A 24,078-nucleotide genomic window follows, 5' to 3' on the forward strand; every position below is an offset into this window, starting at 1 on the left:
AATTTAAAAACTACAGAATAATTTCAACATAGGTATAAATTTTGGTATAGTTTCCATATAACTTTACCTCCCAGGTCCACTAATATGAGCCAGATCATTAAAAGTAATTGAAGAATAGCACTACGGACCGGCAACGCGGACCCGGCCAGCTTGTGAGATATAAATTGTAGAATCTATTCTTTCATATACCATTTTATGAGCACAAAATGTCTTTGTTGATGTAAGTCGTTATTTACCTCCATTCCCATTACTGTGCTAAGAATTGATCATTGGACAAAAAAGATAGAATTTATACTTAAAAATTACAATAAATTAATAAATAACAACGCAAAGTAACACTGTGCGTCGTTTGGAGGGAAAGCGAATCCAGGTATACCATTCGAAGAGCGAGAGATTAATGTCAAAGATAAGAGAAGTTCATCTAAATCGGTAACCAACACTGGGAACCAGGACTGCGCCTAGACAGGTCGAATATCCATAAGTGGAGGCCATGTTGTTAGTGTCCAACCCACGGAGCGTTAACTGTGTCTATTTAGAACGAACATGTTTAAGCGGGAGGCAATGTTACGAATGTTACTCGTAGATTTGTTATCCTATTGTTTTTTCCCATATAAAAGTTGTATACTATACTAGCTAAAGAGCTGTGAGCTAAGTATTGTGATGCCGGATAACGAAGAAGTGTAAGCAATCGGGGATAAAGACGATTTGAAGGTGATCGAAACCAAGTTTCCATATATAGTCAGAATATTTGATGAATGGACGTCGGGTGTTCGGTAGTCGGATATTTCAAGATAATCGGGAACGCTGATGAATGGGCGTTGGGTGTCCGACCGATAGAAAACAGGTGTATCGGCGTTTGGTACGCAGGTTTTCGGGTCGAATCGGAAACTCGTTTCAGCGATGTGGCGGTTTACGCGTGTTGTTTGAGTTGTGTTGTGGGCAACGATTACCTCTATGTCACTACTCCTGTGGAACATCAAAACAAATTGTTTGTGAAAAAGCGAGCAGAGACTCTTGTTGAACAGTGAGCCAAAGCTCCTGTGGTCGACGCTTCGCCTTCGTCATCTGGTTTTGAGAAACGGTTTACTATTACCACCGTTTCCCTTGTTCTCAAAAATAAATTGATAACTTATCGTAACATTAGTGAATTTCACCGACGACAAATTATTTAGAGAGAATGCAATATCTACGAGCACAGGGTCTCTAAATTGTTTGGTAAACTCTTCTTAATACCTCCCTCGCTTTCACACTTCCATTTCGTCACAATTCGTAGACTTGGAACATTAAAATGTTGAATTTATCTATTGGCTTAATTAATTAAAACACTTTTTTTTAAATTTGATCATATTTTTATTTTAAATTTTCCCTAAATACATTCAATTTAAGATATCTAATTCAACCTTTTCTACAACGTATGATCCTCGGTCATTCCACCATTGGAATATTATTGTTCTTCTTCTTCGAATCACGAGGAATATAAGAAGCACGAATACTCCTTGCAGGCCATTTATCATGTCCATCAGTATCAAATATATCTGTGGCCCAGGAGAATAGAATGTAACAATTTCCAGCAACCAAGTGCATATAAGTATTAAACCGAGCAAACTAATACATTTTGCGCTGTAATACATTTTTTTTTAAATACAGAAATCAATTAAGACCATACATACTCTTTTTTAACTTCTTCGTAAATTTTTAAATCCTTAGGGGAGGCCACATCAGAAATCGGACTTGTTGCTAAGGAAATACCACGACTTTTAAATTTCTGAAACCCGAAGAATGTTGCAGCCATCACAAAGAAAGAGAAAAGTAGTAGCGTGGATACAGGAGGAATGAAGTATCGTTGCGACTCCCTAATGGCTAAAGAGGGAAAAGAAATAATTCAGTAAAAGTGCGTATTACGGAGTATTTGATTAACGGCTCACAAATATTGTACTATTGTGGTAATCATTTGGTAATGGTTAACAAATGCAAAATCAGAGTGTTATATAATATTAAATTCTACTCACATTCTGTGTAACCTTGTATAAAGTACGAAGGCATTCCGGGGAGGCCCTTTTGCTTAGTGAGTATAACCAATATTAAAGATCCAGTAAAGGAGAAAACACAATAAATTGTCATATACAATAGTCGCACATTGTACGTTTTTCCTTTGTTAAGTGAAATGTGAAGCCTTGAATAAAAACACAATTATTTAAGATTATTATAAGATAGTTTAATTATTATTTCAGCTTGATCACTTAACATTTAATAATATTAAAAGTAAATAAAATAATTTGACTGACCTACCTGTTCACTGCATTTCAAAATTGAATGTGAACAATAATATAGATATATCGACGCTACTTTACCAGTCCACTATATCGATATCTCGGTATCCTTCAAAATTCCTAAATTTTCGATTTTACATGGATTGCAATTGTTTCTCAGAAACAATATGTGTATATACAACATTTGGCTTAGCAATAGGACTGGCTCTAATCCCAAACTTATGAAAAGAATTTTCTTCAATAGTATTTTAAATGTTCAATTTACAATCTTTTATTAACATCTGATATCCAGGAGCAAAGTTGACTCTATTCCAATATACCCTTTCCTTAGTTGTTTTTCGTTATTGTTTTCTATTGTTGACCTGTTGTGTATTAATTCTTATTAACTTTATTTTGGCTTAAGGTTTTTCTTATGTATAAATTAGCATATGCTGGTAAGCAATGGACAAAACAGGTAGGGTCGACTAAATTATACACTGCACCACTATGCATATTAAGGAGTTCTGTCCGTAACAAATATAAATATAGTATTGAAATGTGTGCGAGAGAATGCGTATTATGACATAAGAGCGGCTGAACCTAAAAATCGGATTATCGTTTTGAATACAAAAAGAAAATGATTTTAGTGCACAACGATGATAAATAATTATCTTTCTGAATTTTTATCTTTCCCCTAGACCTCGTGCTTCGGCTGGAAGATAGCAACACATTCAAACAAACAAAAATGGCCGATACAGCCATATGGGGATGTAGTGCAATAATCTGTCAAATGAGGATTCAAAAAGCATAATTCATTGGGACATCTATTAGTGAAATACCGATATAAAGAGGCACTGTATCATACGGACTATACAAAATGGTAGAGCGAATGGAAAATTTAGTATGAAAAGGATTCGTATCCTCCGAAAATTCTTACAAAATCTTCAAGATACTTAAATCCCATAAATTTGATAGAGGCGTTTTACACAGTTTTGTTGTACCAAAAGGAATCATATGAAATTATCCCTTGATTTCAGCTATTTCCGGGGTATTGACCACATTTTTCGATTGATTAGGCCCCTTTTGGCATCTTGGCTTCCAAAGGGTTAGAAAACCTATTCGCAGAAAATGTCCAATGTAGGTCAATGTTTTGGAGTAGCGCCCATATAAAGGTATCTTCTGATTTTATCTATTTCGAGTCGATTTGACCTAAAATGTATATTAAGGCTACTTTGGGGGTAGAGAACCGTCGTAAAGAAAAATTTCAACAGGGGTGGTATTTATTATAGCCCCCTAAAACAGTACCTCCCAGGACCACCGATCTATAGTGATTTTAGCCGAGTGGTGGACAAACAAACGGATGTTCTTTAATCGTCATTGAATTTTACTATGATCAAAAATATAGGTGTTGTGGTAATGGGTAGAAGAGTAATTAGCTTTCACGATACTGAAATCATTCTGCCCTCAATTATGAGGTGGAAAAAAATAAATACCAAGCAGAACGATCTTCTGAACATTGCAAGTTACAGCATGGCGTTGTTTGAATATATTTCGCTTACCAGATATTACAGCACACATTACAGCAAAGACAGAAGAACCAAAAGTAATACGACAGCATGAAAAATTGAACAGAATATCCAAAGTTATGATCATCCAATTTGAATAGATGCACCAAAGAATATAGAAGATACCCTGTCGCCAAGCAGACGGACATGATGCTTAGTGTCATTCCATGCAGTGTTCTCAATTCTCTTATTCGAAAGTGGACATAAGATACCAATAAAAGACATGGTATAGAAATCAGCATTAAAATACCAACAATTAGAATTTGACTTCGGTTGATATGCTCATCCACTGCAGTGATGCATACAATAGCATATGTGGTCCCCGATGAATTTTCTATATCAATGCAGTACTTATTCTCCATGGTGTACGTTTCATTTGCATAAGTGTCCATAACAAGTAGGGAACCGTCTTGTACAACATAAAATAAATCATCTCCGCTGTTGTATAAAAAGGACCTGTGAAAGTAGTACAAGAAAAAACTTTTAGTATATTAAAAACTTAAGGCATATCGATTTTCACATAAAATTTAGTTAAGCTTCTTTTTCCTTTCTTTATGTTAAAATCAGTTTTCCTATAAGCCGAATGAATAAGTTGGCCTTCAGCTTCCTGGATCTAGTCAATCAATTGGCATTGTGTGCTTCAATTTTTAAGATTGAAACTGTATGATTTCCAGTTTTAATAAGCTTAACAGCGTTACCCAAAACTCAACGTACTATATGAATTTCACAGATATAAGGCTTGCGTACGAGATTTTAAATTTGAACATATTCAACATTGCCAGTTGAACAATTTGCTTTTTGTATTTTGAAAATAGGAATGAATAATCTAATAAATGTGAATGTTTGTAATTATCAATTATATAATGTTGTGAATTCCATAAATGATCAATTTTTACAACTTTATTATTTGATGGATTTTAAGATATGTACTTGGCGTATTTGGATATTATGGAGGCAAAAATATTTTAACGCTGAAAATCCGACAACAAATTTGACAGCATTGTCCGAAGCAAGAACAAATTGGGTTATGGGAGCGACCGTTATTTAAGCGGAGAAAACAAAAATTCAAAAAATAATATAACTATTCAAAACTATTTTCGTGGAACTTCCAGAAAAATAACAAATAACTGACAAAATTATACAAAATTCGTATATTACCGACAGTAGGGTAAACAAGTTAAAAAGCAGTAAGTTCGGCCGGGCCGAACTTTGAATACCCTCCACCATTTGGAACGAATTTGGAAATTTAAAAAAAATGTAATCCTTAAAAAATTCTATTAAATTATAAATACACCGAATATTGCCGTTATATTGGGGTCTATACGACAGGGGCCTACATAGGCATTGTTTGCCATAAGCCATTACCATATTCAAATTCGAAACTTGAAATAAACGGTGAATAATGTGGCTAAAATCATCAAAATATCGTATATAGGGAGGTACCATTATATCGGAGCTGTGCGAAGACCTGGACCAGCATAGACAATTTTCTGTCACTGGCTATAGCATCCATTACTTACGTCAAATACAATATCTCAAACAATTTCAGTGGGTATTGTACCTAAACTCGTCAAAATACCGAATATAGGGAGGTACTGATATATGGGGCCTATACGAAGACCTGGAACTGCATAGACATTTTTCTGTCACAGACTGTAGTTCCTATTACGAACTCTAAATACGTAATTTGAAACACTTCCGGTGAATAATGGCGCTAAAATCATCAAAATACCGAATTTTGGGAGGTACCGTTATGTGGGGGCTATACGAAGACCTGGACCTGCATAGACATTTTTTTGTCACAGACTGTAGTTCCCATTACGAACTCTAAATACGTAATTTGAAACAATTCCGGTGAATAATGGCGTTGAAATCATCAAAATACCGAATTTTGGGAGGTACCGTTATATGGGAGCTATACGAAGACGTGGACCTGCACAGACAATTTTCTGTCATAGGCTGTAGTATCCATATCGAACTTCAAATACCAAAATTGAAACAATTCCGGTGAATAATGTCGCTAAAATCATTAAAATACGGAATATCGGGAGGTACCGTTATATGGGGGCTATATGAAAACGTGGACCTACATGGCCCATTTACGAACTTAACCTGCCTACTGGAAAAATAAACAGGTGTGCAAAATTTTAGCCTTCTATCTCAATTCGTTCGAAAGATAGCGTGATTACAACAGACAGACAGACAGACGGACAGACAGACGGACAGACAGACAGACAGACAGACGGACATGGCTAAATCGACTTAGAATTTTACGCTGATCAAGAATATATATACTTTGTTGGGTCTAACATGAGTATTTCGAGGAGTTACAAACGGAATGACAAAGTTAATATACCCTCCATAGTATGGTGGAGGGTATAAAAACGGGTGAATACAAATTATTAAAGAAAATAAAGTAAAATTAACTTTATAAATGAATATTTAACAACAAAAAGAAAAAGAAAACAATTTTGAACTAATTATTATTAAAATAAATTTCCCCTATTTTACTATCTGGCCCACTGTTAAAGTGACAGCAACCGCAAAAAACACAAGCGGCGTCGGCAGAGCGATCAACGTATGTTAGAGAGCGCAACCAACGTCGACCACCTAACAGTGATAGATGGGTAAGAGAAATAAATGGTTGCTTTGATTTGAATTGCTTATTGAATATTAATAAACGCAGTGAGAAAAGGCGATTGGATTTTTTGGGTATTATTGTTGTTGGCAATAAACGAAAAATAAATTAACGAAATCGATCAAACAGTGAGAGTCGGAAATGGGATGAAATTGTTGGTATTTTTTAAATTGTAAATAAGGCACGATGAATGATAATAGTATTATTTTATTTTAATAATAGTGTTATTTTTTCTAAATAGTGGCTGACGATTTCAACGACAAAAGTAAGGTATGGAGAAGAGAGTATAGTAAATATGTCATTCCGTTTGTAACACTTCCAAATATACCTTGAAGACGTCATGATATTCGTCATCAGTATAAATTTATATTTCGATTTAACTAGGTCAACCTCTCTGTTGGAGATATAGTCTATATCGTTCATTCACTCAAAGACTGCCATAATTAAAAAATTCCGTAAGAGAAAGACATGGGTTTGCTTGGGTTCACGTTTACCTATAACTCTATTAAAGTTTCGGCCGAACTTAACTTCTTTATTTGTTATTAATACAATTACCTTTCATCATAAAACTACATTGCTGCCAAAAGGGGATTTCCTTCTCCTATCAACATATTTGTCGAAAATATACCGATCTCATACACATAAACTTAAATATATTCTTATTTTCTGATAATTTTTTGGTTTTGTCAATGACAGTGCTGAGTTCATTAACTTTCTTTCACTTTCCAATACTCTGGTCGTCTTTGTTAGTCACTTGACTTATTCTATGGCTTTCGGTGTGATCACAAGCAAAGTTAGTCACGTCTCTTAGAAACTCAAACACTTTACCAATAAACCATTGAATATACCATTACACAAAATTACATATCCTTGATTTTATTTCTTTTCGACTTTATTTCTTGCTCCAACATTTTGATCCATTTGAGCAGGATCATTTTCCAAAGTTGTTGCAGTTTTTCTAATACTTGTTTTTTCCTATTTCAAAACGAAGAATTATCAAGATCAAGATCCCTCTTATCAGTACGCATTATCTTGTCATCAACATCATTCAAGCCATCAAATAATCACGGCATTATTTACCGGAATTGATAAAAACATAGATTCGCCATGACATTTAAAGGTAGCGGCAAATTTGTTTCAACCAATCAGAAACAAGGTGTTTGTTTACATTTTATTTTGTGTGCCTCTCGTCGTAAACGAACGTCGCAATAAAAGTTTTTATTGTAAAACAAATAAGATTAAAATAAGTATTAATTGTAGTATTGCGATATTTTTTAAACCAAGAAACTTATAATGACTATATTTTACTGGTTTAAACCGAAAGTTCTCCGGAACTGCAAATGGCAAGAGTCGAATTCTTGCACTACCTCCCGTGATGTGCTTTGGGAATCTTAGATGTTGAGGCTAACTTAATTCTTAAAGCTGCACTCCATTCACTCTAAACTTGCTCTTAAATTATTTGAAATATTATAAAAAGGTACTATTAGGGAAGACAACATAAACAAATTTGTTGTTGCATTCATTTAGGACGAATTCTTCATTACAACAAATTGTTTTGACATTTAATGGTGCCGTCAGCTGGGCTGATGCGATTACCTAGTACATCTACCTTGGTTGTAACTTTATTTCAAATGTCTAATATTTACAGAGTTGTATGATAAGGTAGTAATGAAGAGTTGTAAAGTGTAGGATCATTGATATGAAATTTTCATTTGCATTGCCATGGTCAACTGTTTTACGATATCGAATCTAGAATTGATAAGCCATGAACGTTATTGCCCCGTTGAGCTATCATTGGTTTATGTCCAATTAGGTGTTTATGTCAGTTAGCAAATTTAAATTTTGACCATACAAAACTTGATGAAATCGTTTGACCCGGAAAGCTATTGCCAAACTTTATTTTTTAATCTGACTGTAATTTTCCTGATGTCTGTCTAATGTTTTTGAAGCAAATGCAATAGGTCTTTGTGATCCATCTGGGTAAATATGAGAAATAACAGATCCTATACGAAGCATTGGTTACCAAAACAATAGTAAATTATTTTGAACATGCGCGATCTGTGTAGCATTCACTATGTGAGCTTTTATTTCGTCAGTTTTAGCTCAGTTTTAGCATTACAAATTATTTTGAACATGTGCGATCTGTGTAGCATTCACTATGTGAGCTTTTATTTCGTCAGTTTTAGCCCATATGAATTTAACATTCTTCATCCGCATTACATTGATTGGTGCTGCAAATTTTCCAAAAATTTTGTGCAAAATGAAGGCAGTAATTTATCTTGCCCATAAATGCCTCTAGTTACTTTATATTTTTAAGAAGTTTTAAATGTTAAACGGCTTAATTCATCTTCCAATATACTATTGGTAATAAATATGTTATCTTACTTTTCGAAATATTGCATTCCTCCTTCTTACAATATACACCATTGGCTAATACATTTTTGAATACCTTTTCAAGACGCTGGATATGTTGTTCTATAATTGGTGCTGATATGATAATAACATCCAAATAGTTTGCACAAACTTCTACGCCGTGAAGTAGTTGTTCAATGTTTTTTGAAAAATAGCTGGTGTACTGGCGATTTCGTATGGTAAGAGTCCAAGTGGTGTATTAATTATCATAATATCGTTCGTCCAACTCAATCTGAAGTGTGAAATAAACGAATCGTGTGAAATAAACTTTCCCGTGTAGATAGAGGATGCTGTTCATTGACAATTTGCGAATTTACAGCATTTTTGAAAACACCACAATCGCGAATTGAGTTGTTTGGCTTTTTGGCTAGCACTATTGGGGATGCCCAATCACTAATTTTTAAAACTCTCTTATTGTCTTCAGCTAAAATAGGATTTATTTGTTTCATTTCAAAAGCAAAACGTTTTAAATAGTTAGTGCCCAAAAGAATTGTCACCAAAGTTAGTATTAGCCACCATCAAAATTATATATTTTCAATTTTTCCACATTTCCTTTTGTGTGTAGTTCACCTAGCACTTGGATAACTTTTCTGTCAAACACGTATGAAATTCTGGTTGTCTTTGTTATTTTTGGTTTGTTTAAACATTCATACGAAAACTGACTCAAAAAGATCAGTATTGTTTTTTTTTCTATTTCGTTTATTATTCATTTACTTATTCTCATTCACTGCCTTTGACATACAAACTGGTCCTATGTCCCCTTTTCTCCCGCACTTATGACAAATTGCACTCCTAAAATTACACTTTTTCACGAAAATTAATGTTTGTTGTTATTTTTTCGAATGAACTTCTATTTTTTTCATAACATTTACTTCAATTGGTTTTTTGTTGGGTGTTTCTTTTATTGCGGCCACTGTTCTTGTTGTTGTTTCAAAGAATTCTGCAACTAGCAAAACATCATGACGGTTTGGTTTTTGTTTATGGAACGCGGCTAAGTGAACTAAGTCGTGTGGTGTGTTCACAATGTGAATCATGTAGTCGATTTAATTGTTCAACCAAGCGTCGGAGTTACAAACAAACCAGCATGATCTGCGAAGTTCGGCAATACCTTTTTCGTATGACTGTGTGCTTTTTTTTGATTTTTGAAAAATATTTAACGCGCTGGCTAACTGTAAAATGTTGCGTTAACTTCTCTGTCAAACCTAAAGAAAAAATTATTTGTGTTTGTCTCTTGATGCTACTGAATATGCGACGAAATGCTGTTCCAAATGCTTGTTGTAAATATGAGTCCTATTTTTGTTGTTCTTTATTATATTTATGGAAAGCTGGTAACATTAAATTGTCTGTGAGCTATTGTCGCAGATGGAATTCTATACTTTTTAATTCATCTTCCATTTTGATGAATGTTTAAATAACACAAAACGAACCAGTAAAGAAAGCCCTAAGATCGGGCAGGGCCGACTCTATGATCCCCTACACCATTTTGCTAATTTAGTAGAGCTCCGCATAACAATTAAAAGCTTTTATGGGAGAATTCAATCATACACGCTATGGTTATAATTATAATCTAAAGTTCAAAGGACTATATATGTCGAAGCATTTGTATTTTTTAAATTCGGACTTATATTGTCCATTTGGTGTCAAAATTAATTTGAAATCAGATAAATATATATGAGAGCTATATCCAAATCTGAACCGATCTCGATCAAATTTGGCAAAGATATATCTGATCTGTATTTGATATATTTCCCAGCATATCGTTGTTACGGAGTGCATATTACGGCTGTGGGTAACAAATACAACAAATGGGATGAACAATATATATAGGAGCTATAGCTATATCTGAACCGATTTCGATCAAATTTGGAATACTTATTTTCAGGCCTAATTTGGTTGTATGTGCAAAATTTCATACTATTCGGGCTGATATTACACGTTTGGTGCACAATAAAATGAAAATCGGACAAAAATATATATGGAAGCCATATCCAAATCTGAAACGATCTCGATAAAATTTAGCAAATGTATTTCCGAGCTGTATTTGATATATTTCCCCAAATATTGTTGTTACAGAGTGCATATTACGGCTGCGGAGGACAATAATACCAAATCGGATGAACAATATATATGGGAGCTATAGCTATATCTGAACCGATTTCGACCAAATCTGGCATACTTATTTTTAGGCCAAAAATTCCATGCGCAAAATTCCATACTATTCGGACTGATATTACACGTTTGGTGCACAATAAAAGGCAAATCGGATGGGAGCTATATCTACATTTTGACCGATTATCTCCAATTTCAATAGGGTTCGTCCTTGGACCAAACAAATGATTTGTGCAAAATTTCATCTGGATCGGGCAATAAATGCGAAGTGTACTTTGTTTACAAAAATACATGGACAGACGGACGGACGGACGGACATGCATAAATCGACTCAGAATGTGATTCTATGCAGATCATCAAAAGGAACTATGGGTCTATCTCGTTTCCTTTTGCCTGTTACAAACAAATGCACAAAGACATAATATTCTGACCACCTTGTGGTTTAGGGTATAAAAACGATGATCGTGAAATTCATGTTTTGTTGCTTACGTTGCTATAAGTTTTCTCCACAAAGCTCATCCAAGGTACCGTTCTCAATTTTTAACCGAAAATCAAGGGTATTTCAAGTACTGAAAACACTAACATAAAAAGTGAACTATGCAGAGGTGTATTAGCATCTCATGGATAAACGAATTTTGCCCTCTACTAGTTCCATTTTATCGCAAAATAATTTTGTAGACAAGTTTGTTGTCTTGCGTCTCAATGGGCTTGGTGCGCATCAAAGAAGTTTATTCAGCGTCTTGCGTCGTTTTTGATCTTTATGTTAGAAATGGCATCCCGGCAAGAATTAAAGCTACAATGTCCAATCGGAGTGTAGACGTGGAGATGATGGCTAACAATCCAGAACTGCTGTCGCCAGGAGTTGATGTTGTTACCACCTCCCTCCTATATCCCACCATGTATCCAGAAATTGTCCTGTAAAAATATGCTCTGTTCCAAAACATTCAAGAATATACTGGCTTTGCATTTTTTTCGATGTCATAAAGAGAAAAGCGGTTATCATATTGAAAACGTTCACATTCTTCCAGTTCTGGACATAGAAAATGAAAAGTTAGTTTTGTCTTTTTATTTAGATGACTCTCAGCACGCTTTTGCATTACATTTAGATCTTATTATGGAATAGTTTTAACTGTCCTGTCTAACTATCCTGCTGTTGTTGTTATTTTTAACATTTTAAAATTGGGTGACTTCAATTTTTTCACTCATATCTCTGAGACGATATTAGTCTATGTTCTGTAACAAACCAATAAGATGTTCATTTAATAACCCACAACCCATACAAATACTAATTTTACATTTGAATTTAATTGAATAAAAATACAATGAAATCTCTCAAACACGAACATTTGAATTTAATTGAATAAAAATACAATGAAATCTCTCAAACACGAACTGAAATTATCAATGAAATCAACTTACATTTTGTTGATATCAAAGTGGGATTTATAATTGGTAGATTTGAAGCTAAAAAACTTTAGTTTCAGTGACATATGTCCAACCTTTCAGATGTTGGGGTAGCAGAAAGGATTTTCGAGACATCATCAAAGCTGCAGCCATCAGCTATTGACCTGCTGATGGAATATCTAATAAATGAATTCGCAGCAGAAACAGTGAGCTTAATCAGATCGGCGTTCCAATCTTACTGATTCCAGAGTCACAAGCGAAAAAATGGCTAAACCATCTGAAGTGTTGCACTATTGAAACCGACTTAAGTCATAAATTGGGTTAGTTCGATTCGATCGATTGGCTTAGTTCAATTTCGGTCCATAATTTATACTTGTTCACCCTCAGCTCCTTTGTTGTTTTACAAAGAAGCCAGCCGATGAGTTAAGCCTGTCAAAAAAGTGTACTCTCACTGTTAAGGTATATAAGGAATACATAAAACGGTTAAATAATCGGCTGCCTTCTTGTTAAAAGAACAAAGGAGCGTAGAGCCAAAGTCGAGCTAAGTCAACATAAAACTTCGTTGTTCCTCTACGAAGCCTGTCAATGAGTTAAGCCAGTCCAAAAAACTTTTATATACTCTAACCTTGAGTAAAATATTGTAATCAACTGGTAGCTCTACCTTACCTTTTTGTTGTATCATCAATTTAAGTATGAATGAATACTACCACTTTAAAAAATTAAAAAATAATACATTGTTCCAAATATTAAAAATGAAAACAAATAATTTTCTATTAGAAGTTTGAAACAGTAAAATACTATGGCTCGAGGACTAATATGTTATGTATAGATTATTAGATGGTTATAGATCAAGTAATTTGTGAGACTTTGTCAATCGGGTGTGAGAAAAAAGTCAATCGGGTGAAATCCTGAGAGTAATTCTAAATAGGAAACTTAAATGGAAGATCCCAATCAATCAGGCTCATACATGTTCGTCAACAAATAGGATGTTTAAATCGTTATGTAAAACACTGGATATTCAAGTGCGTAATGATCTAGTGAACTAAATAGTGCTATGTTAAAGTCTTCTATATCTATAAAAGTGGAAAATGTTTGTACGTTTGGTTGTTTGTTTGTAATTTATAAACTCAAAACCCGGTAAACAGATTTTCTTGAGAATTTTGGAGTTATCTTATAACATTGCCTGTATAAATTTTTCAAATTCCGTTTCGAACTAGATGTATAGCATCAGAATTGAAGGTGCCTAGGTGGCAGGTGCTAAATTTTGTAGGCGCATAGAGTGATTTCCACAGACGGACGGACATTGTTAAATCGACATAGAATTTTATGCTGATCAAGAATATATATATACTTTGTGGGGGCTAAAATGTATATTTCGAGGTGTTACAAACGGAATGACAAACATAATATACCCCCCATGCTATGGTGGAGGGTATAAAAAGTTACAGTGCAGGGCCTAAATAACTCAGTACCGGCGGATGTTTGTGATCTAGCCACGAATCACACCCTGGCGTCATCCAACGATCGTGAGCAAAACTCTGCCGCAGATGTGGGTACCTTGGCATCTGTGGTCGAAGGTATTGCTACAAGCACACAGCCCTCTGGCAACAAGATAGACAGAGAGTCTGAGGAACTCAGGGGAATCGTACACTCGATCCAGCCTTCAACGACAAGTCAAATTCCGAGTCCGACAGCAGCAGCAGCAGCAACAATACTACCGTCTTGCGAGTAAAGGTTCGGGCAAATTACCAAACGACCATCTAGAAACGATAGAGGAAATGGTCAACAATAAAATTTTGGATCAAATCATGAAGGGTGGAGATTCAATTTCCATCATGAGCAGCGGCAATAAGAATAATAAAATGTTCTTTAAGCTTGCTGCACATGCAAACACTGCCGCCCTAAAGGGGATTATCGATAAGATAAACCCCCCTTGGCAAAACGGCAGCCTCAAGTTGGTGAGGAGAAACGAAATTCCTCGCCTAAATAAAACGACGATATACGTCAGAGGATTTGGCAGCAAATTCGAGAGGGAACATATGCTCGAAGTCTTTGCAAGGCAAAACAAGACTTTGGACGCGAAGAAATAGGAAGTCTTCCACTGGGAGAAGAAGGAGGATGGCACTCTCCTTCTGATTGGAGTTGACGATCTCTTCATAGCACTGACAAAGACTAAGGGCATGGCGTTCTATGTCTCAAACGCTGTCAGATTCAAGAACAATAAGGTGAGAATCGGAGACGAGGAAACCAAGAGTGAAAGCGAGGAGGAAAGAAGTTAAACAACAGCAAGTTCGGCCGGGCCGAACTTTGAATACCCTCCACCATTTGGAACGAATTTAGAAATTTTCAAAAAATAAAATCCTTAAAAAATTCTGTTACAATATCCAAATTCGGAACTTGAATTAAACGGTCAATAATGTAGCTAAAATCATCAAAATATCGTATATAGGGAGGTACCGTTATATCGGAGCTGTGAGAAGACCTGAACCAACATAGACAATTTTCTGTCACAGGCTGTAGCATCCATTACGAACTTCAAATACGACATATCAAACAATTTCTGTTAGTATTGTACCTAAAATCGTCAAAATAAAAACAATTCCGGTGAATAATGTCGGTAAAATCATCAAAATATCGAAAATAGGGAGGTACCGTTATATGGGGGCTATACGAAGACGTGGACCTGCACAAAAAATTTTCTGTCTTAGACTGTAGTATCCGTTTCGAACTTCAAATACCAAATTTGAAACAGTTTCGTTGAATAGTATCGCTAAAATCATCAAAATACCGAATATCGGGGGCGAATATATGGGGCTATATGAAAACGTGGACCTACATGATCCATTTACGAACTTAACCTGCCTACTAGAAAACTAAACATGTGTGCAAAATTTTAGCCTTCTGTCTCAATTCGTTCGAAAGATAGCGTGATTACAGCAGACAGACAGACGGACATAGCTAAATCGAATTAGAATTTTACGCTGATGAAGAATATATATACTTTATGGGTCTGACATGATTATTTCGAGGAGTTATAAACGGAATGACAAAGTTAATATACCCTCCATAGTATGGTGGAGGGTATAAAAGAGACCCCCCAAGCAACAAAAAACAGGGAGTCGATTGCAAAATTACCGACTCTCAAGAAACCCGTCTACTGGAGGACCAATGATTGAGGTCATCCAAATCAACCTTCATCGGAGCGAGACGGCAACTATAGCTCTGATGAAACTAATAAATACAGGTAAGATACACATTGGTTTAATTCAGGAACCTTGGACAGATCAGAACAAGGTCTCTGGACTAAACCATATTAATTTCCAACTGACGGAGAACTTGTATAATATGTCACAAAAACTTATATTTACTTTTCTCCCCAGAGTTGTCACCATCGGACGCAACAGTAGTGAGGCAGGGGAATGGCAACATATACCTAGCGTCAATATACCTACCGTTCGACGCCCCGACATTACCACCTACGTCGGAACTGCAGCGGCTGGTGAGCAAAACAAAACAAACAGATGACAAAGTAATAGTAGGTAGCGATGCTAACTCTCATCACATTGCGTGGGGAAGTACTAACTAAAAAAGGGGACAGTCCCTACAAAATTATCTAATTAATAACGACCTAATAATTCTTAACATTGGGAATAAAGCGACTTTTGTTCACAAAATTAGGGAGGAGGTTGTAGACATTACTTTTTGTTCAGAAAATCTTATAAACGATATTCAGAATTGGAGGGCTTAGGAAGAACGCTTTTCTCGGATCATAGGTATATAAGATTTGAACTAATACTGCCGCTGCAGAAACTAATACGTTTCCGAAACAAATCCAAGATTGACTGGAAGTAAGTAAGGGAGACTAGTAAAAGAAAGGCTAGAGCAGAGAAACATGATGACATGACATAGACGGAGATGACAATAGGTGAATGGAGACCCTAGTAAAGTCGTTCGAGGAATGCTTTCCATTTCTAACGAAAATAACGAAACTCCTGAGAGCTTTTCTGTGAACAGGTTGACAGTGTGAATGATGTTTAAAAAAAGTTTATTTCAAAAACCAATACACAAGCCGAGACAATGATGGATGACATGGGTAACAAGATGGAAACAATAGAAGAGACCTTAGGGCTTCTGATGAATACACACTTCTCACCGAGCATCACGACACACGTGATTAGCTACGGGGAGATAGAAGGAATGTGACTGAGGAAGGAAGAAAAATTGATGAATCGACGGTAAAGGAAGCCATCAAAAGTTTCATATCGTCCAAGGCATCGGGACCAGATATGGTCTTCCCCGCTCTTCTCCAAAAAGGAAGTAGCCTTTATTTCGTCCAACTTAACCGGAATTTTCAACGCGTGCTTAAAGTTTGCGTATACCCCAAAAGCCTGGCAGGAATCGAGGATAGTTTGTACCCAAACCTGGAAAGGCAAGCTACGCAATACCCAGGACTTGTCGAGCGATAAGTCTAACATCGTTCATACTCAAAACCATGGAACGCACAATCGATACAATGATTAAGAGCAGGATTGCAAACGATATGCTTAAATATAAACAGCATGCATACGTTAAAGGACGTTCAGTTGAAACCGCATTACATGATGTTGTACACCACATCGAGAGCACCTTCGATAAAAAGATGTATACACTACCAGTATGCATTGAAACCGAAGGCGCGTTCACCAACGTCAGCACAGATACACTTATCCAATCCTTAGATAATTTCCAGGTCGACTGAGCCCTAAGGGACTGGATAAAACATATGTTATATGACGTTAACATAAGGTACAAAGTTGGTCAAGGAACTCCACAGGGAGGAGTATTATCAACCCTCCTGTGGGTTACCACTATAAACAGTCTTCTAAGGACTTTAACCAACGAAGGTTTTGAACCAGTCTGTTAGGCAGACGACGTTATAACACTTTTGAGGGGAAAGAACCCTAACTTACTGTTCAGAAGAGCCTACTGGCTCTGAAACTTACATACAACTGGGCCAGACCGAGAAATCTTAACGTTAACACGGAAAAACTGAGATATGTCTATTCACTAGGAAAAGAAAACTGGGGCAATTCGATGAACCGATCTTCCTGAACAGGAAAATCAATATTTACAATAAGGTTATATATCTGGGTGCGATTCTAGATAGGAATTTTAATTGGAGGGACCACATACAAGAAGGAGCAAACAAAGCTCATCGATGTTGGGCAACGTGTAAAAGGGCTATAGGCTCTAAATGGGGTTTCAATCCAATATGACACTGGCTATTCAAAAGTGCAATTAGATCTGATCTAAAATACGCAACATAGTCTGGTGGACAGCTATGGATAAAAAATGTAATGCCAAAGTACTACAGAAAGTCCATAGACATAGACAATCCAATGCAACTTAATGCGTCACGTCTAGTGTTAAATACATACAACACCCAGTAAAACCACAAAAATCCTATGGGGCGACCCCATTGGGATAAAAACGAAGAACCTTTTGTTACTATGTAAAAAGGAGATTAGTGATGTAACAGGCATTCTTACGGGCACCTGGGCCTACACGCTCATGTGTACAAGATAGAAAGTGCAGATAACAGCATATGCAGCGCATGCGGGGAAGACGACGAACATTTGGAACATTTTCTCTGCCAATGCCCACCGTTTGCAAATATCTGATCTCAATTCTTAGGGAACGACTCCATACCAGACCTTAATCAGATCATGGTGAAAGATATAAAACAATTAAGGAATTTCATAACGGACACTGAATTTCAAACACAACAGACTGTAACTGCCGTCTTCTTCGAAAAAACCATTAGACTAGTGCGCACAACAGGCCTAGTGCGCCCAACAGGGCATGCGGCGAATTGTTTCGCCCCTCTTTTCAACCTAACCTATTGATCGATTATAGATGCAATCCTCAAATTTTAAAATGAAATATGGAATGGAATTTGGTACAAAAAAGAATTGCAAAATTATATTGAAATCGGTTAAGATTTGGATATAGCTCCCATATACATGTTCGTCCGATTTTATTTATTTGATGCACCAAATACTCTATGTATCTCCAATTTCAATAAAACTTGCAAAGTCTGAGGGAATAAAGTCTGAGGGAATAAATTTTACAAGTTATATTGAAATCGGTCCAGAGTTAGATATAACTCCCATATATACTTTCTGCCGATTTGGTGTATTTGATGTACCTGTTTTTAGGTTTATCTTTTTTCCTTTTGAGCCTTTTTATACCCTTCATAACTCTATGGAGGGTATATTAACTTTTTATTCCAATTGTAACTCCTCGATATATTCATAATAGACCCTACAAAATATATATAATCTGGATTAGCGTAAAATTCTAAGACGATCTAGCGATGTCCGTCTGTCTGTTGTAATCACGATATCGTTAGAACAAATTGAGAAAGAAGGCTAAAATTTTGCATACATGCATAGTTTACCAGCAGGCAGCTTAAGTTCGTAAATGGGCCATGTCGGTCCACGTTATCGTATAGCCCCCAAATTTCGTATTGAAAGATCTTAATGGGTACTAAAACTTATGGCAAAAAAATCGTATGCATGTCCATGTCTTCGTATAGACTCCATATGACGAAACCTCCCGATACTTCGTATTTTCATGATTTTTGTAACATTATTCACCGTAATTGAAACCAATTTCGTATTTCAAGTTCGTAACGGGCACTACAGCCTATGTCAAAAAATTTCGTATACATGTCCACGTCTTCGTATATAACGGTTTTCATTTAAGTGGTAGTTTTCGGATTTTTTTTGAAATTTTTTAAATTCCTTCGAAATGGTGGAGGGTATTAAAAATTTGGCCCGGCTGATCTTAGCTGCTTCTTTACTTGTTGAGTTATAAAAATGTATGTGTTTTCACTTGTAAATCTGTTTCTTTATTTAGTTTTCTTTTTGTGAAATTTATTTATTTTTATGTATTTTTGGTAATTCTGTTGTATGTTCACAGTTTTAATACCCTCTACGATAGCATGGAGGGTATATTAAATTTGTCATTCCTTTTGTAACACCTCGAAATATACATTTTATACCCCACAAAGTATATATATTCTTGATCAGCATAAAATTCCATATCGATTTAACGACGTGCGCCCGTCTGTGGAAATCACTCTAGCTTCCGAACGAAAATTTTATTCAAATACATATTTTGTCTGCAGGACTTTTGGTATTGAAAATGGGCCAGATAGGTCCACGTTTTGGTATAGCCCCCATATAGTGATACCTCCCGATATTCGGCCTTTTGATGATTTTAGCGACATTCTTCACTACAGCCTATGACAGAAAATTGTCTGTGCAGGACCACGTTTTCGTATAGCCCCCATATAACGGTACCTCCCGATATAGGATATGTTGATGATTTTAGGTACATTATTCACAGGAATTGTTTCCAATTTAGTAGTTGATGTTCTTTTCTGCCTATGACAGAAAATTTTCTGTGCTGGTATCGTTTGGTGGATTTAACTTGTCTTCCTGACTGCAATTAAAACAGAACTAATTAATGTTCACTTTGCATCGTCACATCAAACCAGTTTTGGTTTATTTATTGGAATTTACCGGTGGATGCATAAATGTATGTATGTATGTGTTTATATATGGGTTTATATTATTTACACCAGTTTGTTTAGACATAAGTTGTGCGGCCGCTGTTAAATTTCCAACAAACAGTGTTGGGCCAAATTATAGCAATTTTATAAACATTTTCAGTCTCCAGAAGGATAAGTGTAAGTATTTATTTGTTGATGGGTCCAGCAAACACGTACCCCAATTGAGTATTGCAGGCCAGGACATCGCCGATTCCTTCTGTTGTGCCCACATCCTTCCTTATGGCGGAGTAGGTGTCCGCTCCCAGTTCCACATCGAGTGTACTATTTCCACGGGGATCAGGGCAGCTAGGGCGTAATTTGTGAAGCATCTTGTAGGGTCTTCTAGAATCGGGTCTGAGTAAATGCATCTGGGGAGATTTTCAATTATTAAGGCATTTTTCTTCAGAGTAAAATTACTGATTGTGCGGAGGGGCGAAACGGTGAAGGTGGCAAATCGCTCGCCTTTGTAAATGCGCGACTGTATACCCAAGCGACGGAACTCGGCATATGAACTCTTTGACATCGTCGCAGATTGGCTAATTCTGGATCGCAGCATACTAAAGCCCTCCATGCCCTCGACCGTTATGCGTACCATCTTCTGTGAAGTTCGTGGAGATATTCTAACTCCCATACGCTACAACAATATTGTAAATAACTTTGAGTCTTTTCCAACGCCTAGATCTGTATCTGTCAAAGTCAAAGGGGAAAGGTCATTTGAGTCTTCAATAGCAGGACTTAAGGGTTGCGTCAGCCTTCAATTCTTGCCAAAATAGTTGTAAAATCGTCAAAAGTGGAATTCATTTTTGGGATACTTTTTAGCAAATGAATATATTTAATGATTTAACACCAGCTTCCCACAAGCCGTGCGGATCGCCAGGCGGAATTAATTTCCAAGTAAGACTTTGAGTGTAGTTTTCCTGAATTGTGCTATTTTCTGGATATTCTTCATGAACCGCTCCTACATAGCCTTAGTGGCGAAACAAACAGGCACAATCAGGCTCTTCCTGAATAACTTTTAATGTTAAAGGGTCCTGCAAAAACTACCCCTGTGTTTGGGTCGAGAAAGAACAAGTAAAAAAGCTGTAAGTTCGAACTTCAAATACGAAATAGGAAACAATTCCGGTGAATAATGTGGCTAAAATCATCCTAATACCGAATATCGGGAGGTACCGTTATATGGGGGCTATACCAAAACGTGCACCTACATAGCCCATTTTCAATACCAATACCATAACATACATTTGAGTAAATTTTTTCAATCTACTTCAATTCGTTCGGAAGTTGGGGTGGTTTTCACAGACGGACTGACATCGCTAAATCGACATAGAACATTATGCCGATCAACGTTCGGGCGGTAGCGAAGCCATTACTTGAGTTTTGGATTGTTTTTTATGAATTAAACAAACTCGACATTTGCGTATGGTTTGTTTGACTAGAGGCTTTAGTCCAAATATTCAGAATTCGGATCTTAACACTCGGGTCATTAACTGATTACCTTATGAGTGAATTCGACTAGCAATTTGCTACGTTTTGTACCCTTTGGTAGTATAATTTGATGATGTTCGCTATATGTAAGGACTGGCAATTGTACCAATCGTCCATTTGCTCTAATAATACCCTTTGAGTCTAGAAACAGGTTGAGTGTCAATAGAGGATTTGAAAGAGAAATTTGGGTCTTTTTCATTAGTGAATTATATTCGTCTCCATATCCGAATATCTGGGTACGAATTATGCAAGATCGTTTTCCATCTTGGATTTCGCCTCATGTAAGGTCTTTTGATGAGGTGCGAAGATGTTGCATGTTTGCTTCAGTATTTTTCCAGAGTCTTAGGGCGTATATGATCGACAAACTTAAGCTAAAGGGGAGAAAGGGTCATCTCTTTCCGCAAAAAGAGTCATGTCTTTTGCCGTTTTGGCTTCTAAATTTATATCTTTTGGGATATCTTGTGTTGGCCAACGGTCTTTTGGCTTTCTGAGCCACTGAGTTCCCTGCCACCAAAGTTCATTGGTCTTTAGCTCTGTGGGTGAACATTCACGGCTCGCAATATCAACTGGATTGTTTTCCATTATAAGCAATTTCCAAGACTCTATTTCCAACAAATGTGCTCCAATGACAAGGAGGCTTTTTTAGCCATGCTAAGACGATGGTGGAGTCTGTCCAAAATTGTGTCGAATATTTGGATATATTTAGACTATTTACTACGGATTTTGCTAGATTTTATAATAATACTACCCCGCATAACTCGAGTCGAGTTGATAGTTTTTTAATAAGAGCGAAACAAGTCTTTGCTGATAATAAGAATGTATGTGTTTCATGATCAGTATTTTCCCCACGAATATATAGAGTGGCTCCCTACGCGCTTTCCGACGCATCACAAAATACATGAGTCTTTACAGAACCATCTGGGGTGTATTTATTCCATCGAGGAACTCTGAGATATTCAATATTACTATTTTTTTTAACAAAAATTTTCCAGTTCATATGAGTTATTGGCTTCAATTGATCATCCAAGTCAATTTTGTTTAGCCAGATTTGTTGCATTTTTGGCTTAGCTACGACGACCAAAGGTGCCAGCCATACACATGGTCAAATAATTAGAATATTGCTGAGAAAACTCCTCGATTTGAGGATACATTGTTATTTGTCATTGAAGATGGTATGAAGGAAAATAAACGCCTAAGATATTTGCTTTGTTTGATGAAGTACATGAAGCTTTTAATACGACTCGTAACTTCGTCGTGAGTCGTTCAGGATTTATCACAGAGTGATGTGGCAGATAATAATTTGGCTTTTTATCTATTTCATTCGGATTGATTTTCCACATATGACCTCATATTGTTCTTTTATCTAGGGTGTTCTCATAAATTTTTTTCTCCATTCTGTAGAATTGAGCTAGTGCGATGTTTCGGGAATTCCCCAATTCTTCGCATTTTTTGAATGGGATAGTCACTACATTTCTTCCAACCTTGTTCCGTATTGTTTTTTCAGTGTAGTTTTGTTCACAAATTTGGTCTTTTTCTGACCGTAAAACTTTGTTAGGGGTTTCTTCGACCTCCCAAAAACTTTCTATATTGAAGTTGTGTTTAGAAGTGATATTTGTTTCCATTGAATATTAAGGGTCCTATGCCATTCCAATAAGTAAATCGATTGGTTGACTGACGTAAAATTTCGGGTCAGCCAGTTTTAATGCTGTTACATCTCGGTGTTGTGATTTTCTAAGTTTTTACTACAGTAGTAGTTGGTTCTAGGTTTGACTGTATTTGATTTGTAAGAGCAGCAGTACTAGTACTAGGTTGTGCTTCCACTCGAGCTAGGTATGTATTTGTTGTTTCCGTTCCCTTGTGTAACAAAATATTGTGTCTCATAGTACAAATACTGCAGCCAAATCGACTTTTGCAATACTTTACTCCGTTATATTATGACAAGCAATTATAACATAAATGTGATAGTTTCACGATGAGAATTCTGTCAATCACACTCTTTGTCAAAAATTCGCTGCAATCTCTGATGAAGTTATTTGATTTGCAGCGGTGACATATTTGAGTATTTTTCGGCTTATTATTATTATTTTTTTGTGAGGTAATGTTATATTTGTAAGACTTCCTTGAATTTGTTTGTATTTTTTGAGACATTTGTTTGAAATGTTTTCAAAAATCTAGGTGTGTGATTGTTAGTTGGATTTTGTTGAGCAAATTTTGATATAGAGAGCTTTCTATTACCAAGTGACTCCAAAGTTTCTTAAGAAACCGTCAAATTGTTCCCACTTAGGGATTTGTTTACAATCGCTTAATAAGTTATCGAGTTCTTCTAAAATATATTAAAATCGGATCCCATCCTTTAACATCTACATCAAGCATCCCCAGTGTCTGAATGCAGCTATTTACCGTGCGCTGTAGTTTTTGAATAGTGTTCATAAATTTACATTCTTTTATCCGATTCGTGAAATTTTTCCATGCTAGCGTAAATCCATCATTTGTTAGTGGGACATGCGAAATAATTTCTCTAGCTTTCCCTGCTCATTGCTTAATTTTGAGTTGTTTATGTAAATAGCTGAAAAAAGATTTCTGTCGTTCTCTATAACCACCCACACATTTAAAGCCTTT

At 36.1% G+C, this 24,078-nt stretch overlaps 1 protein-coding gene across 6 annotated transcripts in view; it reads right to left on the reverse strand.

Annotated features, from left to right (window-relative positions):
- Positions 1-1,326: 1,326 nt before the first annotated feature.
- LOC101893894 (probable G-protein coupled receptor Mth-like 14) overlaps positions 1,327-24,078 on the reverse strand; it is an 89,476-nt gene continuing 66,724 nt past the window's right edge. For 4 of the 6 annotated variants that reach the window (XM_059131551.1, XM_059131548.1, XM_059131547.1 and 1 more), the window contains 4 exons: positions 3,809-4,270; positions 2,010-2,173; positions 1,671-1,860; positions 1,327-1,620 (listed from right to left, as the gene is read on the reverse strand). In XM_059131551.1, coding sequence (XP_058987534.1) covers positions 1,377-1,620; positions 1,671-1,860; positions 2,010-2,173; positions 3,809-4,270 — 1,060 coding nt within the window. In that variant the 3' untranslated portion in view covers positions 1,327-1,376. The remainder of the gene's footprint in view (positions 1,621-1,670; positions 1,861-2,009; positions 2,174-3,808; positions 4,271-24,078) is intronic. The other 2 variants (XM_059131549.1, XM_059131553.1) reach the window with 2 other exon arrangements.

The sequence above is a fragment of the Musca domestica genome, unplaced genomic scaffold (assembly GCF_030504385.1).
Source record: "Musca domestica strain aabys unplaced genomic scaffold, Musca_domestica.polishedcontigs.V.1.1 9, whole genome shotgun sequence".
In the NCBI taxonomy this organism is placed as follows: domain Eukaryota; kingdom Metazoa; phylum Arthropoda; class Insecta; order Diptera; family Muscidae; genus Musca; species Musca domestica.